At 38.4% G+C, this 25343-nt stretch overlaps 1 protein-coding gene across 4 annotated transcripts in view; it reads right to left on the bottom strand.

Annotated features, from left to right (window-relative positions):
• The window catches only part of fstl4 (follistatin-like 4), a 218432-nt gene that overhangs the window by 68713 nt on the left and 124376 nt on the right, over positions 1-25343 (bottom strand). For all 4 annotated transcript variants that reach the window (XM_025910898.1, XM_025910897.1, XM_003451400.5 and 1 more), the window contains 2 exons: positions 3442-3632; positions 811-931 (listed from right to left, as the gene is read on the bottom strand). In XM_025910898.1, the coding sequence (XP_025766683.1) occupies positions 811-931; positions 3442-3632 (312 nt within the window). The remainder of the gene's footprint in view (positions 1-810; positions 932-3441; positions 3633-25343) is intronic.

The following is a 25343-nucleotide window of genomic DNA, read 5'->3' on the forward strand; positions in this document are numbered from 1 at the left end:
GCAGGCAAACCTGTAGGTAGATAAATACCATGCAATGGCTTTTCGGTGCCCATCTGGAAGGTGAAAGGACTGTAACCGAATAATAGCAGGATGACTTCCACTAAAACCAGTCATTAAGGGGCTAAATTAATGGTGGAGCTTAATGGACCTGCACAAGCCAAAGGTAAAGCTTTGGAAATGGCCACCTGCCATAACTAGCTGCTGGATTCATCAACTTTATTACCATTTTGCAGCATAGTTCAATACAGTTTGAACTTACACGCAAGATAAGACAATGATCGAATTAGAAAGCGAGTTTGAGAACAAGATTTGCAGCAGGTTGCCTCTGTGTCTAGCAATTTTCATGCTGGTGCTATAGCAATATTAGTGACGGAGTTGTGATTTTTGGTCCTAATAAAGTGGAACCTGCATGCTCTCAGCTGCCACTCAGCCTAAACCCCAAAGGCTATTATAGCTCTTCCAGATGATTCCAGATGCAATTATCAATTTATCTGTTCCAGGAAATCTTTTATCCTCAGAACTGCTGTGGAGAGGCTGATTGAATTGTGATGTTGTGAAATTCTAAAAAGTACCAACAGTAAGTATGTCACCCGTACCTTATTTTTTGTGCCATCTTTTTTAACAAATTAAGGCCTTATGTGGCTCGTTTTATGTACGCATCTATTGGAAAAGTGCACATTTCTACACTTTCAGCTGTTTCGATTACAAGATGCTATATGTTAGTAGTATATGTACGTATTTTAACAGATTGACTGTGCATTTTTTGTAAGAGGGAAGAAAAAGTAGAAAAAAGGATAGAAAAATATTTACGGAAAGCTGTGTAGAACTCGTGGAGGCTGAGATGGCCATCGTTGTTGTAGTCGTCGTAGCGTAGCAGGTCTTGCATGGTGCACTCCAGCAGGCTGTCCTCCAGGTGCTCCTTCATGGAGATCTAACACATATACACACACAACACAGAATACATCCATTCAGTCAGCAAAAGGAAACATCTAGATGAATATGAGGAAAAATGCACAGGTGCCGTAGTCCTATATCTTATTATAGGCTTTATTTATTCTTTCTCTCTTGCCTCCATCTTTTTATGATCCTAAGCTATGTGTAGTAAGAAAGAACCACATTATTCATACCCAGAAGGAAAGATACTGTACAAATTGAACTTTTCTGTATCACTTTAATAGCCTAGTTTCAAATACTGAAGGGGAAAATCACAGAATCTTCAATTTAATTAAAACAATACATTTTTACATTCACTGGTTATTACTTTTATAAAAGTGATATATTAGTGATTAAACCTCTAATAGAGCCTTTTTTATGAAAATTTTATTTTGACTTTGGTGTGCTATGGGGAGTGAAATTGCCATTTTTTTTAATGTATTTAAAAAAAATAAACAGCAGTGTTCAGCTCTTTCTCATCATAATTAAATACCAAATGTACTATAAACAAGAGAATCAGACTCACAACTCCTGAGTGTACTTCCATTCTCATTAAAGGTAGTGGATTAAATATGTAATCCGTCATGTTAGTGCTCTACTGATTGCCTTTCCTTTTTAAGAGTCCTGGTCCTGCTACTCTTGCATACTGCACCTGAGTTAATTCAAAGATGTTCCCCTGGGAAGACTCACCACTCTCACATCCATTCGCTGTCATTTATGAGTCCTCTTTTGCAGTAGTAGCAGTACTTCACTCTCAGGGGAACCATCTTTGAGTAGGTGATGTTTAGCAGTTTTTAGGAAGTTAAACAAAAAACTCAGCCTTGCTTATTCTGTTAAAGTTGTTTCTTCTCTAGAAGTAAGAGAATAAAAAATGCTTCTCGGTGTAACTCTATATTTATCAAATGCTGGCCCATGCTAGAAAGCTAGACTGCTTATGTAGCATTTATGGAGGACACCTCACCTAATCTTTTTAGTTAGTGCCAATATTTATGTGCTTAGAATTTATTATAACAGCAACAACAAAAACGGTTGGACAGTAAATTCTGGAAATTGAATCCTTATGTGGTTATTCTATTTATTTATTTAGTTATTTTGGCTTTATTTTTCTAAAATCTGTGAGCTGAGACCCTTGTAAGAGAAGAGCAAGTCAATATTTGATTTAATATATCAAGGTACAGTTCAATACAATACAATACAATAATAATAATAATAATAATAATAATAATAATAATACATTTCCTGTAAAATATGTTTTTAGGTCAAAATCTAATGGAAAAAAGTAAACTGCTATTCGTAGCTTAGCATTTATCTCCAGCTGATTTTATATGGTTCTGGACATGTCACATGGCGGAATAAAGGATATACCAAACTTTTTTTTTTTTCATGAGCCAGCCTGCAGCTGACTGCAGTCATGTTTTTCCTGTCACAGATAACTCTGTCCTTAGGCATTTGAATTAAATATTTCAAACCTAAGTACAGGATTTTACCCTCCAAGACCATCTGTGACAATAGACAGATCCAAAACTGGAGACAGTCTGGAGGGATGACTGGGATTCATCTTTGATTCTTAAAAGCATTATCTCTGTGAAACTGAATTTATGAATTCCTCAGGATGTGAGCGTCCAATCTAAAGATTTCCTGTGGACATATATCAGCATTAATAATTCCCTCAATACAGATCTGTCACAAAAGGCAGAAGTCACTGAAATTCTAAACTTGGACAACACTGGTTGCAATATAAAGCCACAGTGAGATAAGATGAGAATAATTACTGAAGTCTAAAGAGCTTGGGAAGAACTGAAGCACTTTTGAGAATTCATTTCAACCCATACTGAGTTTATATTCCTTTGACATCATGCAACCTTTGTCTTTGGATGCCCACATAATAAAGAGCAACAGCAAATTTAAAATGCACATATAAACATCAACTCCTGCTCCAGTCTGAAGTCAACAATGGCTAACACGGTTTACTGCATATTGGCACAATGGAAGTCACTGATATCATAGAACTGGCTAGGTGGAGTCTAATTAACACGCATCTCTGATGCCCAATTCAAGATACCAGATGACACTCACGGTGATTTAATTGAGTCAAATATCGATGCCAAATTTTTCCCATCAGCCCCGGGTGGGAAGACAGCCTTATTTCTTATTGTTAAACAAAATGACTAAATGTTCCAGCCACTCTCACTTATAACTTGATCACACTGTCTTGATCATTGGTGTAGATAAAGATAAAAATGTGCTTGACTAATTCCCCACTGTAAGCAATACAGGCTTCTATTTAAAGGATCACATTATATATAATTTAATAGAATTTTAAAAAAATAACCGTTATTTTAAACAAGTATTTTTTAAAAGAAAAATCTGCCAGCATTTTCTTCTTGTAAATTTGTACATTGATACATTTAAACTGGAAATACTTGTTGGAGAAAAGTCCACAAACAAAACACTCCCAGCCATTTCTCTCTTCTTTTACACAGCTACGTTATTCAACTTGACACTCACCTTTTCCAGTTCATCACTGATCAGTCGGCCATCCTGGTTCGCATCCAGGTATTTAAACATGGTGTCCACCAGCGCTCTCTTCTCCTCCATGTCTCTCTGCTGATTTTGCTCCCCAACCTTAAGCACTTTCGGTTGCATATCCAGCAGCATGCTCTTCAGCTTGTTGTACTCTGACATGGTGCATGCATTGCCTAGAAGAACAAATACAAATATGGGGGGGGGGAAAGACATTTGATTAACCTCAATTGCACAAGCCGAAGCCTTTGGATTGTAGCTTCAAATAGCTTCAAATTGGATTTAATGTGTTTGTGTGTTTCCGAGTGGGAGGAGAGGGAAGGAAGGCAAATGGGACAGATAATGTGTCTGTTCATACATCCGTACATGTGTCCTTGAGTGTTTACTCATTTAAAAAAATATTAGTTTTTTGTTTGCATAATTTGTCTGACAGCTTTTCTGTGCAGGGGGTCCAACTAATTACAAGTAATCCTTGAATCCAAGTGAAAACAATAGGTAAACATTCCCATTTAGACCCTCTCAAGCTTTTTGTACCGCTTTTCTAAGGGATTAAAGCTCATGCTTTAAACCAGGCCTTTTTTAATTCCCAGCAAGGTTCTGTTTAATGATGATGTGCAGCTGAAACATAGAAACCCAAAAGAAATCATGCAACCTGCTTTTATTCGTCTTAAGTTAAATCAATAATCATGTGAAACACATCTGCCACATGGTGTGAGAAACGTATGGAGTAAAGAACAGACAAGAAATAAGATCATGTTTTCCTTTTGCTATTTTTGCGTCCCTCCTTTGCTTGTGTATCACGTGACTTAGTCCTTTGGCAGTATGCTATGAGAAGGTAAGATCAAGTACGGGCTACTTGCAAGTCAGAAGCACAATAAAAAATGTTTTAAAATTTTTATATCAGTAAATCTGAATATGACATCCATCCCCAGTTATTGCAGAGCAGGAGATCCCCCTCTGAGAGTATATAGAGATGGATCTCACTGCATAATGTCCTCCGACAACTCAACAGCCACGAATGCTAACAAATGCAAAATTAAGGGACATGATGGGCTTAATAGACTCAGAAGTTTATTCCCAGCGTCTCCTTTTGATGTCAAACCCACAGCAGGGCATAGCACTGCCAAAGCATGTCTACATTTGTTAGCCCAGCTGTCACTGCAGCAAAGTTAACACAGGTTCGACTGGGCTACAGGAAAAGCACAGTGTTCTGCAGTGTTAAAGTGCATATTAAAGAAGAGCATATTTCTATTTGCATGAATACAACATGAAGGTTTCTGTTGTGGATGAAGTCTCTTCTGCAAGAGAAAGAGAAAGGCTTTTTTTTGTTTAGTGAAGAAAAACAGAAAAAGCTTAACATATATAATGTAATACCTGAACCTGAAAACTGATTAAGGATGCATGACTGTAACACATGACTAAACATGGTAGTAAATAAACCTCAGTCAAGCTTGAGTATAGTTTTGGGAATGTTTGCTCTAGTGGCACTTGATGTCCAGTGCATCATAAAAAAAGTTAAAAGATAATTTGAAGCTTGTTGGAACAACAGTTTGGGGTCATTCCTGCTTTGATGAATTGCGTACTGGAGCTAGTGATAACATTTGAAGTTATGAGACTGGAACTTGAGGTTACTATGGCCTCTAATTTGTAGTACTCAAATCTGTTAATCAAGCACATCTATCAAGCAGTTATGCTTGGTGGCGGAGGTCAGTTTGAAAAACAGCAAGTTATAGAAAATAATCAAACCAATAAATCTCAGTTATCTCCTGTTTTTTTTCTGGAAGGACTGCGTGATGCGTCGCACATAAAACTGGCAAAGATGAAGCCAGAGAAACACGCGCACACCCTTAAGGCTGGTGACCCTCCTACTTATTACAAACCAAAGACTCACACAGCTGTACAAAAAAAAAAAGAAAGACAATGCACACTCTTCTCTGCATGCAGGCAGTCAAGTCAAGGTCTTGGGTAAATCCCTGTTCAATGTTATTCCTTCAAGGGGAATGAGGCGTGAGATGGCTCAGACATGAGGGATCATCACCTAACTGTCATTCTTATCCCTGTGCTGGAAGGACAGAAATAAATTAACACACACATCCCCCACCAAGCTGATTTACATCTTGTCATATACAGTAAGAACAATCCTATCTTTGCTCAGACTTACTGTGGTCCCCTAAGTACATATACAGGGAGAAACAAAAGTATTAAACAATATTAAAGGGAATTTCTGCTGCTGCACATGTTAAAAAGATTGAGTGTTATATTTGATATTGTGCCAGTGCTTCTTAACTGAAAGATGATAATTAAATTCAGATTATTTTAAAGACCCAATGACCTCTTTCCCACTCTAAATACACATTTGATCCATGGAGAGAAAATGAATGTTACACCTGGAGTAAACTTGAATGCTGGAGTGAATTGTGCTCCCTTTCTTTGGTGTAGTGAGCGTCCTTTGATTCAGCCTTTCCCCTTCTGCTGAGCACAGCAGCTGCAGCAGTGGCAGAGAAATATCTGTCTGTATTACAGTGCATCCACCCCTGACTCTAACACTGTTTTATTGTTCTAGAGGGACTAGGACTCTCTTTATTGCCCATTTGAAATGTTAGCTGCTTAAGTGAGTGATCCGAAGCTGCTCGCACCATGGACGCTCAATGTCCCGGAGACGGAGCTACTCTCCACTGTTCACAGCATCCTCCAAGCGCTTACTTTATAAATGTCAAGCAGGGGAAAACAAACAGAGAGACAAAGAGCCAAGGAAGAAATTCTCTTTCAAAAGGGAATTTGAAAGCGCTGCATTAGAGGACAAAATGTCATGGATATTTAAAGATGTGATAACTCTAAAAGGCACAAAAAGAAAAACAGATAATTCATAAAATGCGATGGAGGGTGGGAGCAAGAGGGTGTAACAAAATACAGTATTGTTAAAAAATCTCGAGTCACCACTTATTTCCTTTTGTAAGGAAGATTGGAAATGGGTGCAATGATTTACTGAAATATGGAAACATGGAAATACAGTGTCAGTAACAAAAGCAATGTTTGTACATATCTAACAAGCTTGAAAGTCAAAATGACTACAGCCATCATCACCTTTATTCTTTAACACAGCCTAAACTCTCGTAGGGAAGCTTTCCTTTAGTTTCATTAAATAGTCTTCAGGAATAGTTCTTCAGACTTCATGAAGGACATTCAGAGCTCTGTGTTGGATGTTGGCTGCCTTTTTTTCTGCTCTCTTAAGATAATGAATTATCAGGTCTGGGCTCTGGGGAGGCCAGTCCATGACTGGCAGTGTCCCACAGTGTCTCTTTCTATCCAGGTATGCTAAAACTGTGTTTGAAATCCTCAACATACTGAAATATGAAGCTGTTCCCAATCATACATTTCCCAGTGTTGTAGATGGATCAAAATCTGAGAGTACTTTTCAGGATTTTTATTTCCATTAGTTTTGACAAGATCCCAACACCAAAGGCTGAAATTCAGCACCAATCCATTACATACCCTCCATTCTGTTTTACAGATAGATACTGTAGATACTGTTGTACTGCTCTCCTAACCTCCTCCGTATTGATTATTTGAACCAAAGTACCCTCAAATTTGGATTAAACCCTCCATAAAACTTGTTGCCGCTGATTTCCAGTACAGTTGATTTATTGTTGTTTCCTTAAAAATGGCTTGGTGGGAGTCACCCTTCCACTTAGACTACTTCTGATGAGGTTTCAGCAAACAGTGAATAGATCAGGTGAAAGGGCCAGCTGCTCCTGTTTTGTCTCCCACTTTCAGCTTCCTCACTTTTTAAATGACACACTATACACCTTGTGTAGAGAGGTGGAAAATATGTTTTTCAACTGTTTTATCCCTGTCAAACTTTCTTTGGCATTTTTCATCGATTCAATTAAAGAAATGAGGAAAAAATGTTTTTATTATATATATATATATATATATATATATATATATATATATATATATATATATGTTTGTTTGTTTTTTAAGAGAAGCTGCTCGTAACAAAGTGACTAAAGATACAGTTTAAAACTGGTCCTTTGCTAAGAACAAGGAAACCAAAATAAACTAAACATTGTTCTGAAAATGATGACTGAAAATTTGTGAAAAGGCAGCCAGAGTCCAAAGAAAAACTTGAGATAGCCTGGAGAAGTATTGCTCAAGATCACTTAAAATAAAAAAAACAACAACCTGGCACCTTGAAGGCAAAATATAAAGAAATAAGGTGTGGCTCATTTTACCTACCCTACCTACATCTTCCTATTCAGAAGGCAGAATTTCCGAGTTCTGAGTACAATCGAAAGCACCACGACTGCAGTTTTTGTGTTGGATGTAAAAAGCAGGCTAGAATCATGCGGCGGTCAACGACGGTCCAGGCGTGGGATTTCTCTCGTGGAAATGTGCACATTATTTTGTCCTTTCTATTGGTAGGTGGCACAGTGCACTTGTGGCAAGTAAGCAAGCTAGAAGACTGACAGTCTTGCTGGGTATCCAGTTACGGAAGCAACACATTAACAAGAGAATTCTGAGTAAAACCAAAGTTACTTTCCCTAGTAACTAGTTACTCTGAAAGTAACGAGTAACTTGAAGTAACTGAGTTACTTTTGATAGAAGTAACTAGTAATGTAACTAAGTTACTCATTTAAAGTAACTTACCCAACACTGCTCATTTCAAGACTTTTGTACAGTACTGCATTTCAGTAGGTTTCAGTACAATGCTTTTCATTGTATAGGTTTCCTAAGGAAACCTAATGACTTTCTCAGAAAAGTCACTATATATTTTGCAGCTGCTCTGCCTGAAATATATTATGATGTTCAAAGTTTTTTAAGCAGCCCATTTGTTGGTCTTCTGTATTTTTCTCTTAATTTTCAATTATTTAAGTATTTTGAAAGCTTTGTAGAAGCACTTTGCTTGCAATTACACAAACACAATACAACAGTATATTACATTTGGAGGAATAACGATTAGAAGAATCAAGCTTTCTTGCTGTCTTCATTTCATAAAAAGAAGAAAATACAAATTGAGCCCATAAATGCCATGAAAGCTTATACAATTCTTAAGTGCTGAGCATGTCAGACATCAGAACTGAGTCATTGCTGGTCTGCTGTCAAGGGTTGCTTGACAAAACATTTTGTGTAGAATTGCAGTTGAGAAATTAAAATGGTCCAAAGCAGTCCTAAAACTGAGTGCAATTCAGATGTACATTAATCAAAGAAACAAAAAAATTACTACTGTACTTATTGGATGAGTTCTTGGCTTTGGCTGAAAGGCAGCGAGAGGGAGGGAGGGGAAATCCAAGACATCAATCCTTCTGATGATGAAACCTCCCTACAATGCCCTCCAGGATGTAAAACTGCTCTGTGTTAAATTTATGTCTGCCTGACCTCCTCTGGGTGAAATGATGGGATTATTTACTGCCATGCCGTCTGTGTGCTGCTAATATGCAATAGTGATGGACCTCCCTTCCAGATAATTACGGATATGATGGACACTCTTTGCTCCTGAGGGCAGAAAGGTCTACGAGAGCAGAGCCAATCTCGGAGGGGGTGACACAAGTCATAGGAGAGTCTCATATTGCATAATCGCTGTTGGCAGCTGTTTAAAATCGGCTTAGTGTGAGCTCCCTAGTCTGTCTAGAATTTCTTCTGTGACAGTTCTACACTTAAACTCTTAAACCTTTAACGTTCCCCATTTTAATGAGTATCAAACAGTATATTTAATATTTTATATTTTATATTTAAATTTACTGTATTTTTTCCTCTTTTTTATGACCAACACTGTGGTCACCAATACTGTGAAAAAATATTTTCTTCCTTCTTCCTTTTTTTAGTTTTTTTCCATATCTATCATACTTAGATGCTTCAGATCAGCGGTCCCCAACCTTTTTTGCGCCACAGACCGTTTATGTCTGACAATATTTTCATGGGCCGTGCTTTACGGTGTCGCGGATAAATACAACAAAATAAAACCAGTACTGGTACCAAAAAAGAAGATTTATTCATAACACATTGGAAAAGACCCAGGGAAACTGAGTTAACGATTAAAACAATAAAAAAATAATTCTTAAAACCGATAAAAACCCTGAAAACCATAAATGTCACACCCGAGCCTCAACTCTCGCGGCCTGGTACCAAACAACTCAAGGACCGGCACCAGTCCGTTACCCGGGGGTTGGGGACCGCTGCTTCAGATCATTAAAACAAACTCAATATTAGATGAAGATAACTTGTGTAAATACAAAACCTACTTGTACTACTAAAAGTACTCCAAAACCTAATAACTGGTTGCGCCACCCTTGGCAGCAAGAATTTCAATCAGGCATTTGTGAAAACTGGCTATGAGTCTTTCAAATCACTGTGGAGGAATTTTGGCCCATTAAGCCAAATTGGAGGGGTTTTGAGAACGAACAGCCTATTTAAGGTCAAAGCATCTCATTTCGATTTATGTCTGGGTTATTTATTTATATGTGTATTTTTTTGACACATTCAGAGGTGGACTTGCTGGTGTGGTTCCAATTATTGTCCTGCTTGAGCTTCAGGATATGAACTGATGGGGGACATTGTCGAGTTCCTGAAACAGCAAAGCAGCCACAGACCATCACTACCAACACCATATTTAACTGTATGATGCTCTTTTCATGTAATGCTTTGTTAGTGTCATGCAAGATGCAATTGAACTCAAATGTTCTAAAAAGGTTTATCTCTTTAGTCCACAAATTATTTCCCAAAAGTTTGGGGAATCATCAAGCTGTTTTTTTGGCAAATCTGAGACAAGCCTTTGTGTTCTTTTTGGTCACCCTGAAACCCTCCCATGGATCCCATTTTAAAATAAAACTCCCTCAGTATGAAATCATGGCACAACACCAGTAATTTTTCGGAAGCAGCTCCCGCTGCATCTATCTAGACACGACAGCAGGAGAAGTTACAGGAGGTGCAGGGAATTTGCAGCAACCTGGGTCAACAGCAACACAGCAGCATGAATGATCAGCAGAGTAAGAGTGTGAGCTGTCAAGTTATGAAGACCTCACTGTCTGTTTGAATACGATTAGGGACTGGAGGAGTGAGCTGATAGCATCAGCTGTAGGCTGTCACAGCTCACCATGAATCACATACCACGGATCTTGTTGATTTGAGAATTAATATCCCATATGGGACTGTTCTTGAGAAGTTATTGACAGCGTGAGCAATAATCCAGTATCAAATCAGTAAAAAGCGATGATTTATCGTTTAAAGTCCTTCCTACATTTCTTAGCTAATACATAACTTGCAGTGATTTAAAATGATGCCTCTAGATTTCCTGAGTACGGGGAAGCTGTCAGTTTGCCTCACCATACATTTAGCAGAGTGGATCAGTGTGTGCTCAGGAAGTCTTATCAGAGCCTGTGCAGCTTGGCACCTACTAAATGAGAAACCCATTGCAACACCAAAGTTATTGGCAAAGCGGTAAAGGAGAAATAGTACAGTAGCATTCAGTCCCTGCCTGCCTGTCTGTCTGCAAGCCTGTCATCAGGAACTGGCTTCTCAAACTGCACATCAGCATTATACACACCAGCTCTATATCACTTACCAACCACCACTAAGCCCCCTCCACCACGGTATGACTAACAGGCACATGCAAAGTTCGGTATATGGGTCCAACAACCGTCTCCCCATTGGTTTTGTTTTTGCTGCGAAATACGTAAAAGCGTAGGAAAGTAATTGTTCTCATTATTGGTTTTCTTGCTGCTGTTATTTTAATAATTAGTGTTTAGAAAAAGCCTGCTGAGTCTCTGTTAAAGTGCAGCAGCAGGTACGGCTTTATTGTTATTTTCTTTCTGAAATCAAGGTTGTGAGACCATTCTTGATCTGCACTAATTAGTCAATTAACAAAGTGCAGTGCATAGAGGTGCTTTTTTATTCAGATATGCAGGTTGTTTGTTTTGATGATTTTTCAGTTATTGTGTCGATGGAAATATTAATGTGGATACACAAATTCTTTACTAATGACTTTGGTTGTTTTGTTAGATAACGTGGAATTCATAAGGCTTCATTCTGAATGCTGCATATTGTTCACAATGGCAGCAGCTGCTGAGAGAGTTAGTTTTAAAGCAGCAGAGAGCTAACAGCTGAATCATCATGCCTGAAATAATAAAACAACCCTTATTATGATAACTCTGACTCTCCTTTCATGACTTTCATCCATTCTGTGCCTTGGGTAAGACTGGAAACTCAGAGATCATTTAGTGTCTTCATAGTCTACAAGTGGTAGGATTTAATTTTCTTTTAAATGAGTCACTCCTTGCAGAACGGGGAAAAAAATTGCCTGACATGGATGTATTTGAATAAGCAACAACGTTAGTGATGATTTTCCATCCCCAACAGACTCAGTTAACAGTTTTCCTTTCAGTATTTTTGTGTGTGTGTGATTATGTCGCTGTCACATATGCGTTTTGTTTTTTAGGGGAAACCTGAGCAAATGGTTGGATAAACACCAAAACTGTCATCGCAGTTTCCACTGTGATTTCCTGATCAACTTTGACCCAATTTGGGGTCAGATTTACTAAGCAGGGACAATGTTGAAAATGCAAATGCCTCTTTTGTATTTGCATGAATGTGCAAAAGCAAAAAAGCAGCAAAGTGAGTGGAAGATTTATTTTGGCACTCTACTAACAATGGACAGTAAGTACAGGTGAAGCCAGTCAATAATGATGACCACAATTCATCAAGAGCAGTGTTAATTATCTGATCACAAGTAAAGAGATTTAATGAGCGAGTCTGTAATCTACTAATAAAAATAAGTCATTATAGTCACAGGTTTCTCTACAGAAACACTCATATAAGTGTGAGGCAGCTGAATACCTTTGGATTTGCATTGCATTGCATTTGTAATGGTAACTTTTCAGAATTAATAACAGGTAACAATTAGACATGTTTGAGTGGTCAATAAGTACTTTACTGTATGTTTTCCTGCTTTGGAGGTTGACTATAAGCTGCCTATAACTTATCTGACAAGAATATTTTTATACATAATTATCATGTAATACATAGAGAACAACTAAACCAAACATTTTGTTTAGTACACGGTCAACAGCAACAGCACAAAGAATATTCACATCCTCAGTGGCACAGAGAGGATATAAATACAGTTGCACTTACACCCTCAGTCCTAGCGGGGCGGATTTAGTCAACGAAAATAATTACCAAGCCCTTGCTCATGCTAATAGACTGCGACTAGGAACAAGCTTAGGCGTTGATTACATTTTTACCATCCATCCTCCTCTATCCCCCACACCTGCAGTGTAAGTTACAGTAATCTCAAGCCCTTTCATAGCCTTGCTGAGGCCTGCAAGCTGCTGCCTGATGATCCCATGAGTATACAGATTTTAAATTGCCTGAATGAGGGGGGGGACCGGAGGAAATGGCTGCCTGTGGGTATATGTGGCCCAAGTGAACCCCACTGACAACAGACAACCCTGAACTAACATTACCCTTCCCAAATACTGCAGTGACCTCGAGGCGAGAGTTTTTACGATCTAGACTGAATGAAAGAAAAAGCGGGAGGTAAGTTGCTAAGTAAACAAACTCTTGGTTCTCAAGATCTCCATTACTGTTTTATGACTACATTTAAGTTGTAGAGAAGAAAGTGTAAGTAGTTCCTGTGTGTGTGTCCTCTATACATGGTGATGATTAGAATCTTAATCTTTAATCTTAAGGCTCTCTAAGGCTACGTCCACACTAGCCCGTATAAATTTTAAAACTGCGTTTTCGTCTGAAAACACTCCACGTCCACACTATCGTTTTCAGTCATTTTCACAGAGTTGTGCGTCCACATTGAAACGGCCGAAAACTTCTCGAGGAAAAGCACCGAGTTTTTTAAATGGACTAACAATGAGGTGGAGTTGTTGCTGCGAGTAACACAAAAGTACAAAGTTGCAAAAACGAGTGAGAATTAAAGAATTTGAAGAAAAGCTATCTGGAGCATCTACAAACTGATATTAATCTTTAATAGGGCTATCGCTATCCACACTGCGAAAAATGTATCAGTTTTCCTTGTCCGAAAACGCCGTCTCAGTGTGGACAGAAGGCCAAAATGGAGAGAAAATGATGCGTTTTCAAACGAAAACGTATCAGTGTGGACATGGCCTACGTTTTGTGGCAGTAATAACACTGGGCCATCTCTTTTGATCTTTACAGACAAAGCAAGCAGGTCTGATTTTATTAATGCTACCAAGCAATGGGAACAAACCATAGCATCACTGGATGTCTTTACCAAATCATTAAAATTAAAAGATTGCAAAGCATTTCTTGCACAGTTAAGAATACTTAGTTAGCAGGTAAGAAAGAAACATGCACTACATAAAGCAGAGCGAGTTGCGCATGCAGATAAAACTATAGGAAACTTACAACTTTCAAGGCTAACTCAACTCTCAGAAGTAGCACTGAGTATGAAGAAAGACTTCAAATGTCTAATGGCATGGTGAAATAATGAGGATGTATCGTGCCTTCTCAGTTTCGTTGACTATGTAGTTGGCAGGTGTGAGTAATTTTCCACATGCATGTGTAGATCAATGCCGGATTATACTGACATTTAAAAAACAACAGGAAAGGAACAAGAGCGAGACACGGATGTACAGTCAGAACACTTCTTTTATTCTTTTGCTTCAGTGAACGAGAAAAAAGGTTCATCCCTTTTATCCAAGTTTTCCTTTCATCTAATTTCTGTCTGTGCATGTATATGCCTTGAGAAGACTTCATCTTTCGTTCTTCTTTTTTTCCTCTTTAGGTCATAACTTTCCTGCAGTGGTAAAGGCTGAAGTATTTCGTGTGGGAGTCTCTTGACAGGAGATTCTGTCTTTTCTTTTTCTGTGTAAACGTAGCAGCTTCAGCGCTAGACATCAACTGCTGCTGAAAGTGCAATCATGACAATGAACTGTAAAATAGTGACTTTTTTTTAAACCTAGCTCTTTGTTTAAAATGCTGACTATTTAAGGTCATTATTTTGAATTAATTGCTTTAGACATTTCAAACAAAAAAGGAAATATGTGCCTTTAATTTTAACAAAAAGTCACTGTATTAGCATGCATTGTTTTCCCAAGAGGCTAGATGAATTGGTTAGCAATATTTGAGCCTGTACAGTCATGCAATAGCTATAGCATTTTCATTACCATCAAATGAAGCAAACATAGAGAGCTCATTTCAACTTTTATGACAGCTCTCAATTATAATGAGTATGTTTTCCCCTGAGCTAATGAGAGACAGTGCAATCAGTTCAAAACATGGGCATTTATTTTCCTCTCAATAATTACTATACAGTAATTTGCTTCTTGGTACATAAAGATATTTTGTCCTCTCTTTTCATTCTTTAAGTTCGTTGCTAGGTCATTGGGCACAGCTGATTGCATACTCCACTGAAAAACAAATGCTGTAGGTCAGACATTGTTCAGCATTTCAGTGACTGGCTTCCACAATAAAAGTCACAGGAAAAAAGGCTGTAGCCACTTTTCTTTTTTTTTTTTACTTCAGAAGACTTTTGTTTTTTGGCTAATCCCAGCAAATATACCTTTACCTTCCCATAGTACTAATAAGTACCATAATAAAACAGTTTGGTGTGATTTTTGCCCTGAGTCCAATCCTCAGTCAAATCCTGACTAATCAATTATTTAATAAAATCATGATTGAAAAAAGTTTATACCAACAAGATGTTCATCATTTCACATTTCCTCTTCCTCCCTAAAATTTCCACTTTTGGAAATTAATGTTTGATGATGTTTTAAGAACTGGCAACAAACCTTCCTGTTGTGTTCTGGTCAAATCTGACCGATTTACAACTTAAAATACTCTGATTGCCTCAAGGCCTTATGACATCCTCCACACTATGCACTTGTGAACATATAAAAGTGATGATCATGGGAATCCACCCCCCCATCATTGACTGAACGACCCCCTGAATGGCCAGCTGAACTAATTTAAGAGCTGTTAAAGTAAGGGGTATGGGGGGTGGGGCAGCTGGCGCAGACATAAGGTCTAATTCTGTGAATATTCCTCCACCTCTATCAGTCATTATTACCTTCCCCAGCTTAAGGACACAATGAAAGGCACACAGAGCATCAACTAATGTCTGGGTTTTTTTCTTCTTCAAAGTGACGTGTAGCCATGCTGATTCATGCCTCAAAAGGCTGCAAGTTGTTGAGCCATGCAGCACTTCACAGATATGCTATTTGGAGGTGTTACTATACACAGTCAGGAGTTTGTCACCTTCAGTCCTTTCAGCTCACTGTGGGACAGTCCTTGCATGTCATATTTAACCAAAAATTCCAAAATCCTATTAAATTGACCTGTTTTATTGAAAAACAGAATCGCTAACAAAGACGTGAGTAGTGCATTGGATTACCTACAAGTCCGTTACAATAGAAGAACGTGTAGGTATATATAAGTTTTTAATCTGAAGCACCAAGAGTAGAAAAGGTTTGGATTGCTTTTGTTCTAACATTGCGCAGTCCGAATGAGAGTAACAAATGAATGCAACTGACACCCCTTTCTCAACGAGAAGTCTGGGCTTGGGTGAGCCTGACTGCTGAAGATATCTACCTATTCGGAACCATGGTAACAGGGTTCTTGCTGATCGGAGCTGGCTTGGCCCTGGCTTATCGAAGAATTAAGGAAGCGGAACTGGCTATTCAAACCCCCACAAGGCTGCCTGCTGGGATTGAAATGATGGGACGAGGCGTGAGTTTCTCAAAATGGGCTCATTGAGTCAGCACGGATAAGATCTTGGAGAACCGCACGGCTGCCGTGAATACTCAGAACAAGACCTCTGAGTGCAAACTGATTACATCTGGAGGGGCTCGCTCGGAATAACACCTCTGAGCGCAAATTGGATCACATCTTGGAGAAGCTCACTGCGGTCGTGAGTTCTCAGAATCGGCTCTTTGAGCACAAGAATGACAACATCACGGAGCGTAAGTCTGATAACATCATGGAGAAGCTCGCGGCTCTCCAACGGGAGATTGAGTGACCAGTGTTGGACTGTTAGAACAGCTTTGAAATTCATATGAGTTGTTCGCAGTAAAGTTAAAACCACCATCACTTCATGCGGATACCCCTTCGGCGCCAGCTGCGGTCTCAAGGCTGGAGCTGAACAAAACACCCTGATAACGACTGTGTTGAGACTGTTCTTCCCATTCTATGCAAGACAACCTGGGTTGGCTGGAAGACTGTTTACTTAGCCTGGCAGGGCGAAGGACACTGTCTCAGCTGAACTCTGGACGCACACGCACACAGACATACATACACATGCAGATGTACACTCATCCTCCCTCCCCCCTCCAAACGCCTTCGACGCTTATTCCCTTCCGATGCTGACGGTGGATCATGGAGACCAGCGCATAGGCTGCAGGCCCGGATGTACTGTCTAAATCGGCTGTCTCTCACCCTTTACCCATCCCTGTTGCTTGTCATGTGTTTCTTTGGTGTATTAGAGTTTTTTTCATGTGCTATGTGCAGAGGTGTTTTTTTCTGTTCTCAAACTGATCTCCCTGTTGGAGCTCAGTCTGGGGGGGGGGAGTTATTTTTTTCTCCTTATCTTTCCTCATGTTGTGCTTTTCCATGTTATACCCCTCTGACCTGTCTTCCCCATGTGATGTTTGTGTAATGTATGTATGGTTGGAAGGGTAAGACGGCGCTGGCACGGCTGGCAGCCTTAATCCAATTTCCCTCGGGATGAATAAAGTATGATCAATCAATCAATCAAACACAGAAGAAAATAACTACCGCTACTTTATTTCAAAGTGCACATGAAAACACAAGATTGAAAATAAACTACAAAAGCAATAATTTAAGTACTTCTAGTGAACAAGTAATTTAAAAGGTACAAAGAGCTGAACACTAGGAAATGTTTAGCAAGAGAGCATACTGCCTATCATTTGGGTAAGGTTTTGCTTGTGAAGATGTCTGTATTTATGAATTTTTGTACCATGCCTACTGGAACATTAGGAAATTGAGTTTCTTCAAATCATTTTAATCATATTCTGGGCAATTTCTGGGTAATGACATATTGTTTTGACCGTAATATTCTATGTTTTAGAAGGCGATGAAATACATCAAACAGAACAAGAGGTCGATGCATTTGACAAAGCTGTTTGCCCCAAGGTACACTGGCAGTGGAAGTGGACCGATACGGACTCATTAGAGGTTTACAACTGGTGTCCTCTTCTCTGCTAGCAGGTTGAAATAGTGGCACAGTAGGCCATTAAGCACAAAACAGAACTAATGAAGGAGGAAATTAACAAAACACAAACAAATAACACATGTACTGTATTTCCAAATTCCCTCCCTGGGTCTGTTTATATGGTTTTCCTGTTTGCACACTCCCTCCTTGCTTCATTATGTAAGGATATCTGGGTCACACTCATCTGCTGCCATTGGGGAGAAGCTTTCAAAACCAAACGGGGGAAAAAAGAAACATGTTTTATGTAGTTAACCAATAACAATGAGGTGACCTGGATGGACTGAGAGTTATTCAGACCTTTTGGACACCAAAATATTTATGGAAATTACCAAAGAGTAGATTTATTACTGGACAGAGCAGTTAGAAACATGTAGCCTGTTTCAACTCTGTGTCTCCTTAGAGAATAGCAGCTAAAAATGGTGACTTTTAGTCTTCTTCAGTTTCTTAACTGTGCTCCTCGTGGATTCATGGAGTATAAAAGACTATCAGAGATGAACGGCTTTGTGACATGACATGAAAACGGTGGGCAGCTGGTCTTTCAGTCGGCAGATTGTCAGCTGGAATGACATGTTTCAAAGCCTGTGATCCACAGCTATTTAAATACCCATTGGCTTCTTGGCCCTCTGGATGCTGGGCCAAGTTGCCATATCCTTCCCCTCATGCCCAAGATTGTCACTAACCACAGGCAAACAGAATGAGCTGCCTCTGAGCTCCCATGTGTTGATTTATTTTATGTCACGTCTTGCAGCTCTCAAATAAATTTCTGCTCTAGTCAAGTCATGTGATTTTTTTTCCTCCCCTTCACAGAATACATTATAATATGTTTAAGGCGTGAATGAGAGACAAAGAGCTACCTGGTTAAGATCTGTTTACAAAATTGGCCTTTGTAGGCAGTCTTACTGGAAGTTATTAGTCATATCCCACTGCGTAAAGTCACGTCACATTGACGTCCAGGTTGGGTCATAGTTGGACGTCCAAATTGTGGACCTACTTTGTCCATTGGCCATGGACCGACAGACCCAATATATACATGATCTGTGTGTCTATTCAACATTCAATGTGTAGTGGGATAAGACTGACTTTTTAAATAAAGTAACCATAAAAACTCGATCGTTTGCTTTCACACTGAATATAAAAAAGGCAAATGGGTTTGAGGAAGACGAGTTTTAAAGTCAACTAGCAAGTGAAAGTTATACTGTTTGGAGCTCTTTTATAACAGCCACCTAAACTTTCAGTGTGGGAGTGACTGAATTAATAAATGTATATGTGAAGGAATTGTGTTAAGAATCCAACAATGTGTTTCTTGTATAAAAGAGACTTGAGTCATGTTGAGCTACTGACAAGAAACACACAAAAAAGTAGTGCTGGGCGATATGACGATATATATCGTGTGGACGATAGAAAAGTGTCTATCATGCCATTTGTCTTCTATCGTTTCTAACCCTAATTTTATAATTTATTACATAAAATATATCATTAACCCTTTACAACCGGCCGGAGCAGGCACACTCCGTTTTGCCTTACTATTTTTAAATCCCTGTAGAACTGGAACCAGGTAAGGTAGCGCAATAATTTTTTTTGCATATGAAACCGTAGGAGTTGTACTTACATCTTATTCCATTAGCTTGTCCTAAGTCACGGTTTCCTTCCACATATAGCTTTGCAAAAATTGCATAAAAAGCACTTCCAGCAACAAAAACATAATATTCCAGACTTGCAGCAACAAAAACAATATTCCAGAAACACGCTTTGCTGATCCGATCAGCTGTTCCTAACACTTCCTACTTTGGAATATAAGTCAGAGCAACTATCGCATGTCCGCCATTACCTGTCCGAAACCGGAAGTGACGTCATTTTCGCGGAAAATGTAGTTTTTAAAAGTCATGTTTGACTTTATGCTTTTATGTATCGTTTCTGGGATGCTTAGAAGTCAAATGACACTGTTGGAAATAGTTTATTTTGATGCACATGCTGTTTTTTGCAAATTTGCATTATAATATTTATTTTCATTTTTCCTGTAGTATATAAAAATTAGTGTAACTCAAAAATAAAACTATGAAGACACTCAAAATAAATTTCTCGTGGTTGGAAACTATTTTTGTGCAACTTTTTTGTATTTACAGTTTTGAGGGATAAGCCTCTTAAATTTCTCTAACTAGAAATATATGTAAAAAAAAACAAAAAAATGATTTTCAATTTTTTTGTAGTTTATTGCACTTTTTTGCAATATGTAGTTACTATAGACTTAATGCATACATATTATTAAAATTTGGGCTATAACGGTTGTATTGATGTATAGCAACTTGAAATGCTCCCACAAATGGCACTACAGCATGTAAAATGTAAAGATAAGCTCTGGCGGACTTGGTTCTATATGGTAGGTCTTAAAGGGTTAAATAGCCTGTGGCAAATATATTAGTGTTGTCTTCTCACTATACATACTCTTAACTTTATGCAAGAGAAAATAAAGTATAAAAAAATGATATTTTTCGCAAAGAAACTCCGTCTTGTGGTTTTGCGACATGGTGCTGCTTTACGTGCACCCGGATTTGCAACATGCTTTACGGTAACTCAAAAGAAAGACTGCACCCTCTCCACTTGCTGTTTACAGACTGCATACTTTCCAGATGACCACAGGTCAGGTGGTATATCGTGATATATATCGTTATCGTGATATAAAATAATTCATATCGTGATAAATATTTTTTCCATATCGCCCAGCACTACAAAAAAAGCATGCGAATATTAACTGGGAGAACCTATTCACATATGAATATGAAGCACATTTAGGCCAGTTGGTCACATGTACAGTACTGCATAGTACAGTACTCTGTGTCTCAGTGTACCCTGGAGTACTCCCACTTGTAGCAATGACGAATTTGAGAGCACAAGAGAAACACAGTTCATCACTGTGCTTTCTTTAATTACCAAAGCCCCAGTGCACAATGATTTATGGTGGTTAAGCTCAGTTTCTTTAAAAAACACCAGCAAAGAGAAAGTAATTAAATTCAGTCATATCAAGAGTGTTGCGACTTAAAAGGTGTAAATAATTTTTACATTCTGACATTAGATGAGTACATATTCCAAACATTCAAATTTTCTTGATTTGTTAAGCTATGTCTCAACAATTGTTTACCAGCACCTCTAATACTTGCCAATTCCCTTGTTACAACTTGTTTGTTAATCCATACAAAAATTTCAATGGAAAATGTCAAAAATCCATTTTATTGAGATTCATGTACCGTGATACTTACAAAAGTAATAAATAACTCACAGAATTAATTAGAATGAGTATGAGTTTTAAGATAATATAGCTGTGTCAGACTGGCGACCTGTCCAGGGTGCACCCTGCCTCTCACTTGATGGTAGCTGGGATAGGGTCAGTCCCCCCGTGACCCTTATAAGGATACGCGGAAGAGAAAGGATGGGTGGATGGTATGGTCCTAAAGCAGAAGTAACCAAGGATTGGCAAACACAAGGATATAAAGGATATAAAGATGTATCCTTTAACTAAGGTTCAATCACAGTTTTTTAAACATGTAATGCTGATGAAACAATTAATCCAAGAAGATTCAATTAATCTAGATTGCTGGTTTAACTCAAAATTATTATACAAATAGTCACTGCACATGAATCAGCTAAATTAATTTAATACTACAGCTAAAATTTGTTATAATTTAATTACAAATAATAAGTGCACAGTGTAATTTATTTCTGTAGTTGTTTCATGTGATATACATTAGTTGCCTTAAGTTCATGTTAGCTTTCAGGTATATTGTACTTTAAATGAGTGAGAAAAGATTTTTACTTTAAAGCTTTAAAGAAATCACCTCGTCTTCGTCTTCTGAGAAGAGATAATGATATAATCGTTAGTTTTAAAGTGTTGTAAAAGTCACAGTTGTGTGGTGTCTCTTTAAGACAACCTAAGTTAATGTATGTGCCACTGCTCTCTGTTGAGTGTGAGAGAAACGTGCTTGCACATGGACGTATGGACTGAGATGGACCTCATATCTTTACCTCCCTAACTCAAAGTAACGTTACGGGCTGTATGAACACTGCTCGCTTCATGTATGATAAGACAGCAGCCGTTCAACCGAGCCTTGTAAGGTTGGTGAAGAGTGTGTTTATTAAAGGACAAGCACTGTGGAATTCCCAGTACCAGTGTGGTTGTGAGTTTTTGACTGTCCTGTGAGTGTTTCTGTCGCCTCCTGTCAACCACTGAATGCAACCCACGTTACAGTGTTATGGTGGATATTTCGTTGACTCCATTTACATACAGGGGATTTTCACATAATGAAGACTTATGTTCCACCCTGCCTAGACTTCTTGCCCCTCCTTTGCCCCCTCATGTAAAGTTTTCTACATCTGCCAGTGCATTGCTCTAAGGAGTTGCTTTGGTGTCAGTGTACCAAGGCATGATGGGCGGTTACCTCTCACCCCATTGTTATCTAAAATTATTAGAAAGAAAAATGTCGGTGCATTTTGTTTCCCTTATAATTAATCAACAGCAATCTTGATACACTTTTAATTAGATACCTAAAATTGCATTAAAAATGCTGCTGCCAATTTGATCTAATTTCATATCCTGCACAGACAGACATTTATAGATTATCTTACACTCAATGCTCACAGTGTTCTCTGCAGCTCTAATCAAATTATCTTGGCATTTGCTCAAAAATAAATGTTCATTCCTTCACTTAATTAGGTTGAACCAAATGGCACGATAACACAGGATATTTTTTCTGCTGTGTATCTAATCTTTGGTTAATGATATTAATGTTGTGTCAGATTTAGGAAATTACTCCTGCCTCTTCCATCAGATTTGAGGTGCTTTAGAAAGAGGTATGGTATTTTAGTATGCTAGATAAATCAAAGCAGTGGAGTTCACAGTTGGAAGGACTTAATACTTATAGAAGTTAGAGTAAAAACTTATAATATGTGGCAATGGAAGTGAAAAAAAAAGTTTCTGAGTTCAACAAAGTAAGAAAATCTTATTGCCCAAGATCACTGAAAATCTTGCTGACACCAGTTAAAACTTAATTGGCAGTACTCTGCCTTGTGAACCACGTTTCGCTGGAGATGGGAAGTCAGATGTATAATTTTGTTGCATATCAATTTTGGTTCCTGCTGAGAAGCCTCTCTGATAAGTGCATGTGTTAACAGTTGTACATAAAGGAAAGCATTGTAAAAACACCCTCTATCACAAACTCATTAGAGTCTACGCTGCTTCAGTTAAGACGTATAAATGCATAAATACACAGGACTTGTGTAAAAACAAGGCCTTACACTTTAACATTTTCAGATCAATAAATGGCATTTTCGCTGTGATTCAGGTGATAATCTCTCATTTCTGAATACTCTTGCGAGAATTACCACAGGTGGCTTATTAGACTGCATTTTATTTGGAATGAATCCATAATAGCCTGGTGGACAACAGAGGTAGAGACAGCTATCATGGCTAAAAAGACTATGATTAAGAGGGACAAGCTTTATGAACAGAAGAAAGAAAAAAACAGTGTTGAACCACAGCATGTCCAGAATTTTAAGCAATATTCTGCCAGTTCAGGGTTAAATAGTGCTGTATCCTCCACACCAACATTCAATAAATATGAACAAAAGTGAACACGGTGGAACATGTAAAGCTGTGAGAGCTGGAAACAGGACTGAGGAAACTGTCAGTCATCAGGAGACTGATGTGCAAACTCTTCTTAGAAGACTGGTGGATTCTTATTACCCTACACCAGGGTACGGTCTTTATTTCATCTTAGCTGTGGACACCATGAGGAGTGGAGAATTTTATAGCCCTTTTCAACTAGTGTCTACTTGGGTCGACTTGGCATGGCTCGACTAGATTTTTAGCAGTGGAGCCATGCTGTAGGTGGTAGCAGCTGGTACCAGGTACTTTTTTTAGTGCCTACTTGGCCAGGGTTCCAAGCGATCTGAGGCAATCCGAAAATGTGACAACAGACTGAATGCCAGCGATTGGCTAGTCTGTGACGACACTTAATGAGTTTCTAGACCAAGGCAACAATCTGAAACAGCCTAAATGACTCTGATGTGTGATACAATGTGGCCTTATGAAAACACCTGTAAAAACACAACAGGCTACAATTCATGTGTTTTTTTTATGTAGCTCCCATCAAAAATCTTAGTTTCAATAAAGTTTTTAGTGCCTTATCTTCCACACGACCACTCTATTTTAGTTCATTGCAGTGGAGACTGGTGTAAACAGCACATTCATACAGACAACTCTAATAACAGCGTATTGCTTTTATTTTTTTTCAGCTTCATCTTTTTGAAATCACTGTTGAAACATTCAAGGACGCTTGACAAACTAAAAGCTGAAGAATCAAATACAATGACATGCTGTTCTGCAGGAGAAATACAACTCTCTGATTCTATAGTGTCCTTGAAGGCATCAACAAGGACAGTTTGCTTTTAGTGGGATCAAGCACTGAACCTCTAAGCACCTGCTGTAATTTTTTAGCTCCAAACAAAAGATACAAAGGGAGGATAAACTTGTTTGGTTCATGTGTGTTACGCGTAAGATAAATTGTGTTTCCCAGTGATGATTAGCAACATTAATGGATTGGAGACATAGCACAACATTATTATTATTATTATTATTATTATTATTATTATTATTATTAATTACTTTTTTTTAAATGAAGGCATTTACCTTGCATGGTTAAAGCAGCAGGGAAAGGTTAAAGATGAAAGACTGCTACTGTGCATCCCTACCCAAGCAGGGAAATCTGGAGAGCACAAGATTGTCACAAGAATGTTTTTCAGTTTAAATTCCCTGGACAGAGCAGGAAAAATTGTCCAGAAGCAGGACATAAAGTGTAATAGTCACACTATCTTTAACCAGTGCTTTCAAGGTGTCCTTGAGTAAGGCATTTATCCATCCACCTGTTCCACTGGAGCTATTTAGTGGATTCAACTGAGATTGTACCAAACAGTTCCCAAGGGAGAGTGTAATGCTAAATAAAGGTTAAAAAGAAAAATTGACCATGTCCAGAGGTGTGAGGCATTACACATGCAGAAATACAGACATTACATTAACTGTGCATTCACCCTTTTTCAGCGTCATCTTCTGCTATACCAGTTTGCTTGATAAACATTATTTTGGATGTCTCCCAATAATAAAATAGATACACAATCTTTTTTCGCCCCCCCACTTCACCACAGTTTAATTATCACAAGAAAAAAGTAAAGATCGCCTCCAATGACTTCAGTGCAAGACAATAAAAACCAGAATAAATTGACTTTTAATAAATGTGTAGTCAAAATGCAAATGTACGACAGTGTTTACAGTTTTTGGGATGTGTGCGAGACGAGAGAAAATAAATTAGCTTTTGTTTGTTTGCTTTTGATGGAGTGGCACTTTTCTAGATGAGAGACTGTTGGAAATCAGACCAATAAAAACACACACATTCCTTTCACAGCATCTTTCTATTTATCTGTCTCCCACCCACTTGTAATTTCCCCTGCTAAAGCGCGTGTGATTTCTTTCTCCTTCGAGTGCTGCAGTGCTTGTCCGTGATTGGGCATTTGCCTGCAACTGCTGAGCTGCCACTTCATGATTTAATCAGGAAGAGAGACACTCTGAATGTGTCTTTTTTTCTGTTTGGTCCTCTCACTTACTTCCTGCATCTCAACCAACACCTCCCTGCCTCCAGCCTTA

This window comes from Oreochromis niloticus, linkage group LG10 (assembly GCF_001858045.2).
Source record: "Oreochromis niloticus isolate F11D_XX linkage group LG10, O_niloticus_UMD_NMBU, whole genome shotgun sequence".
Lineage (NCBI taxonomy): Eukaryota > Metazoa > Chordata > Actinopteri > Cichliformes > Cichlidae > Oreochromis > Oreochromis niloticus.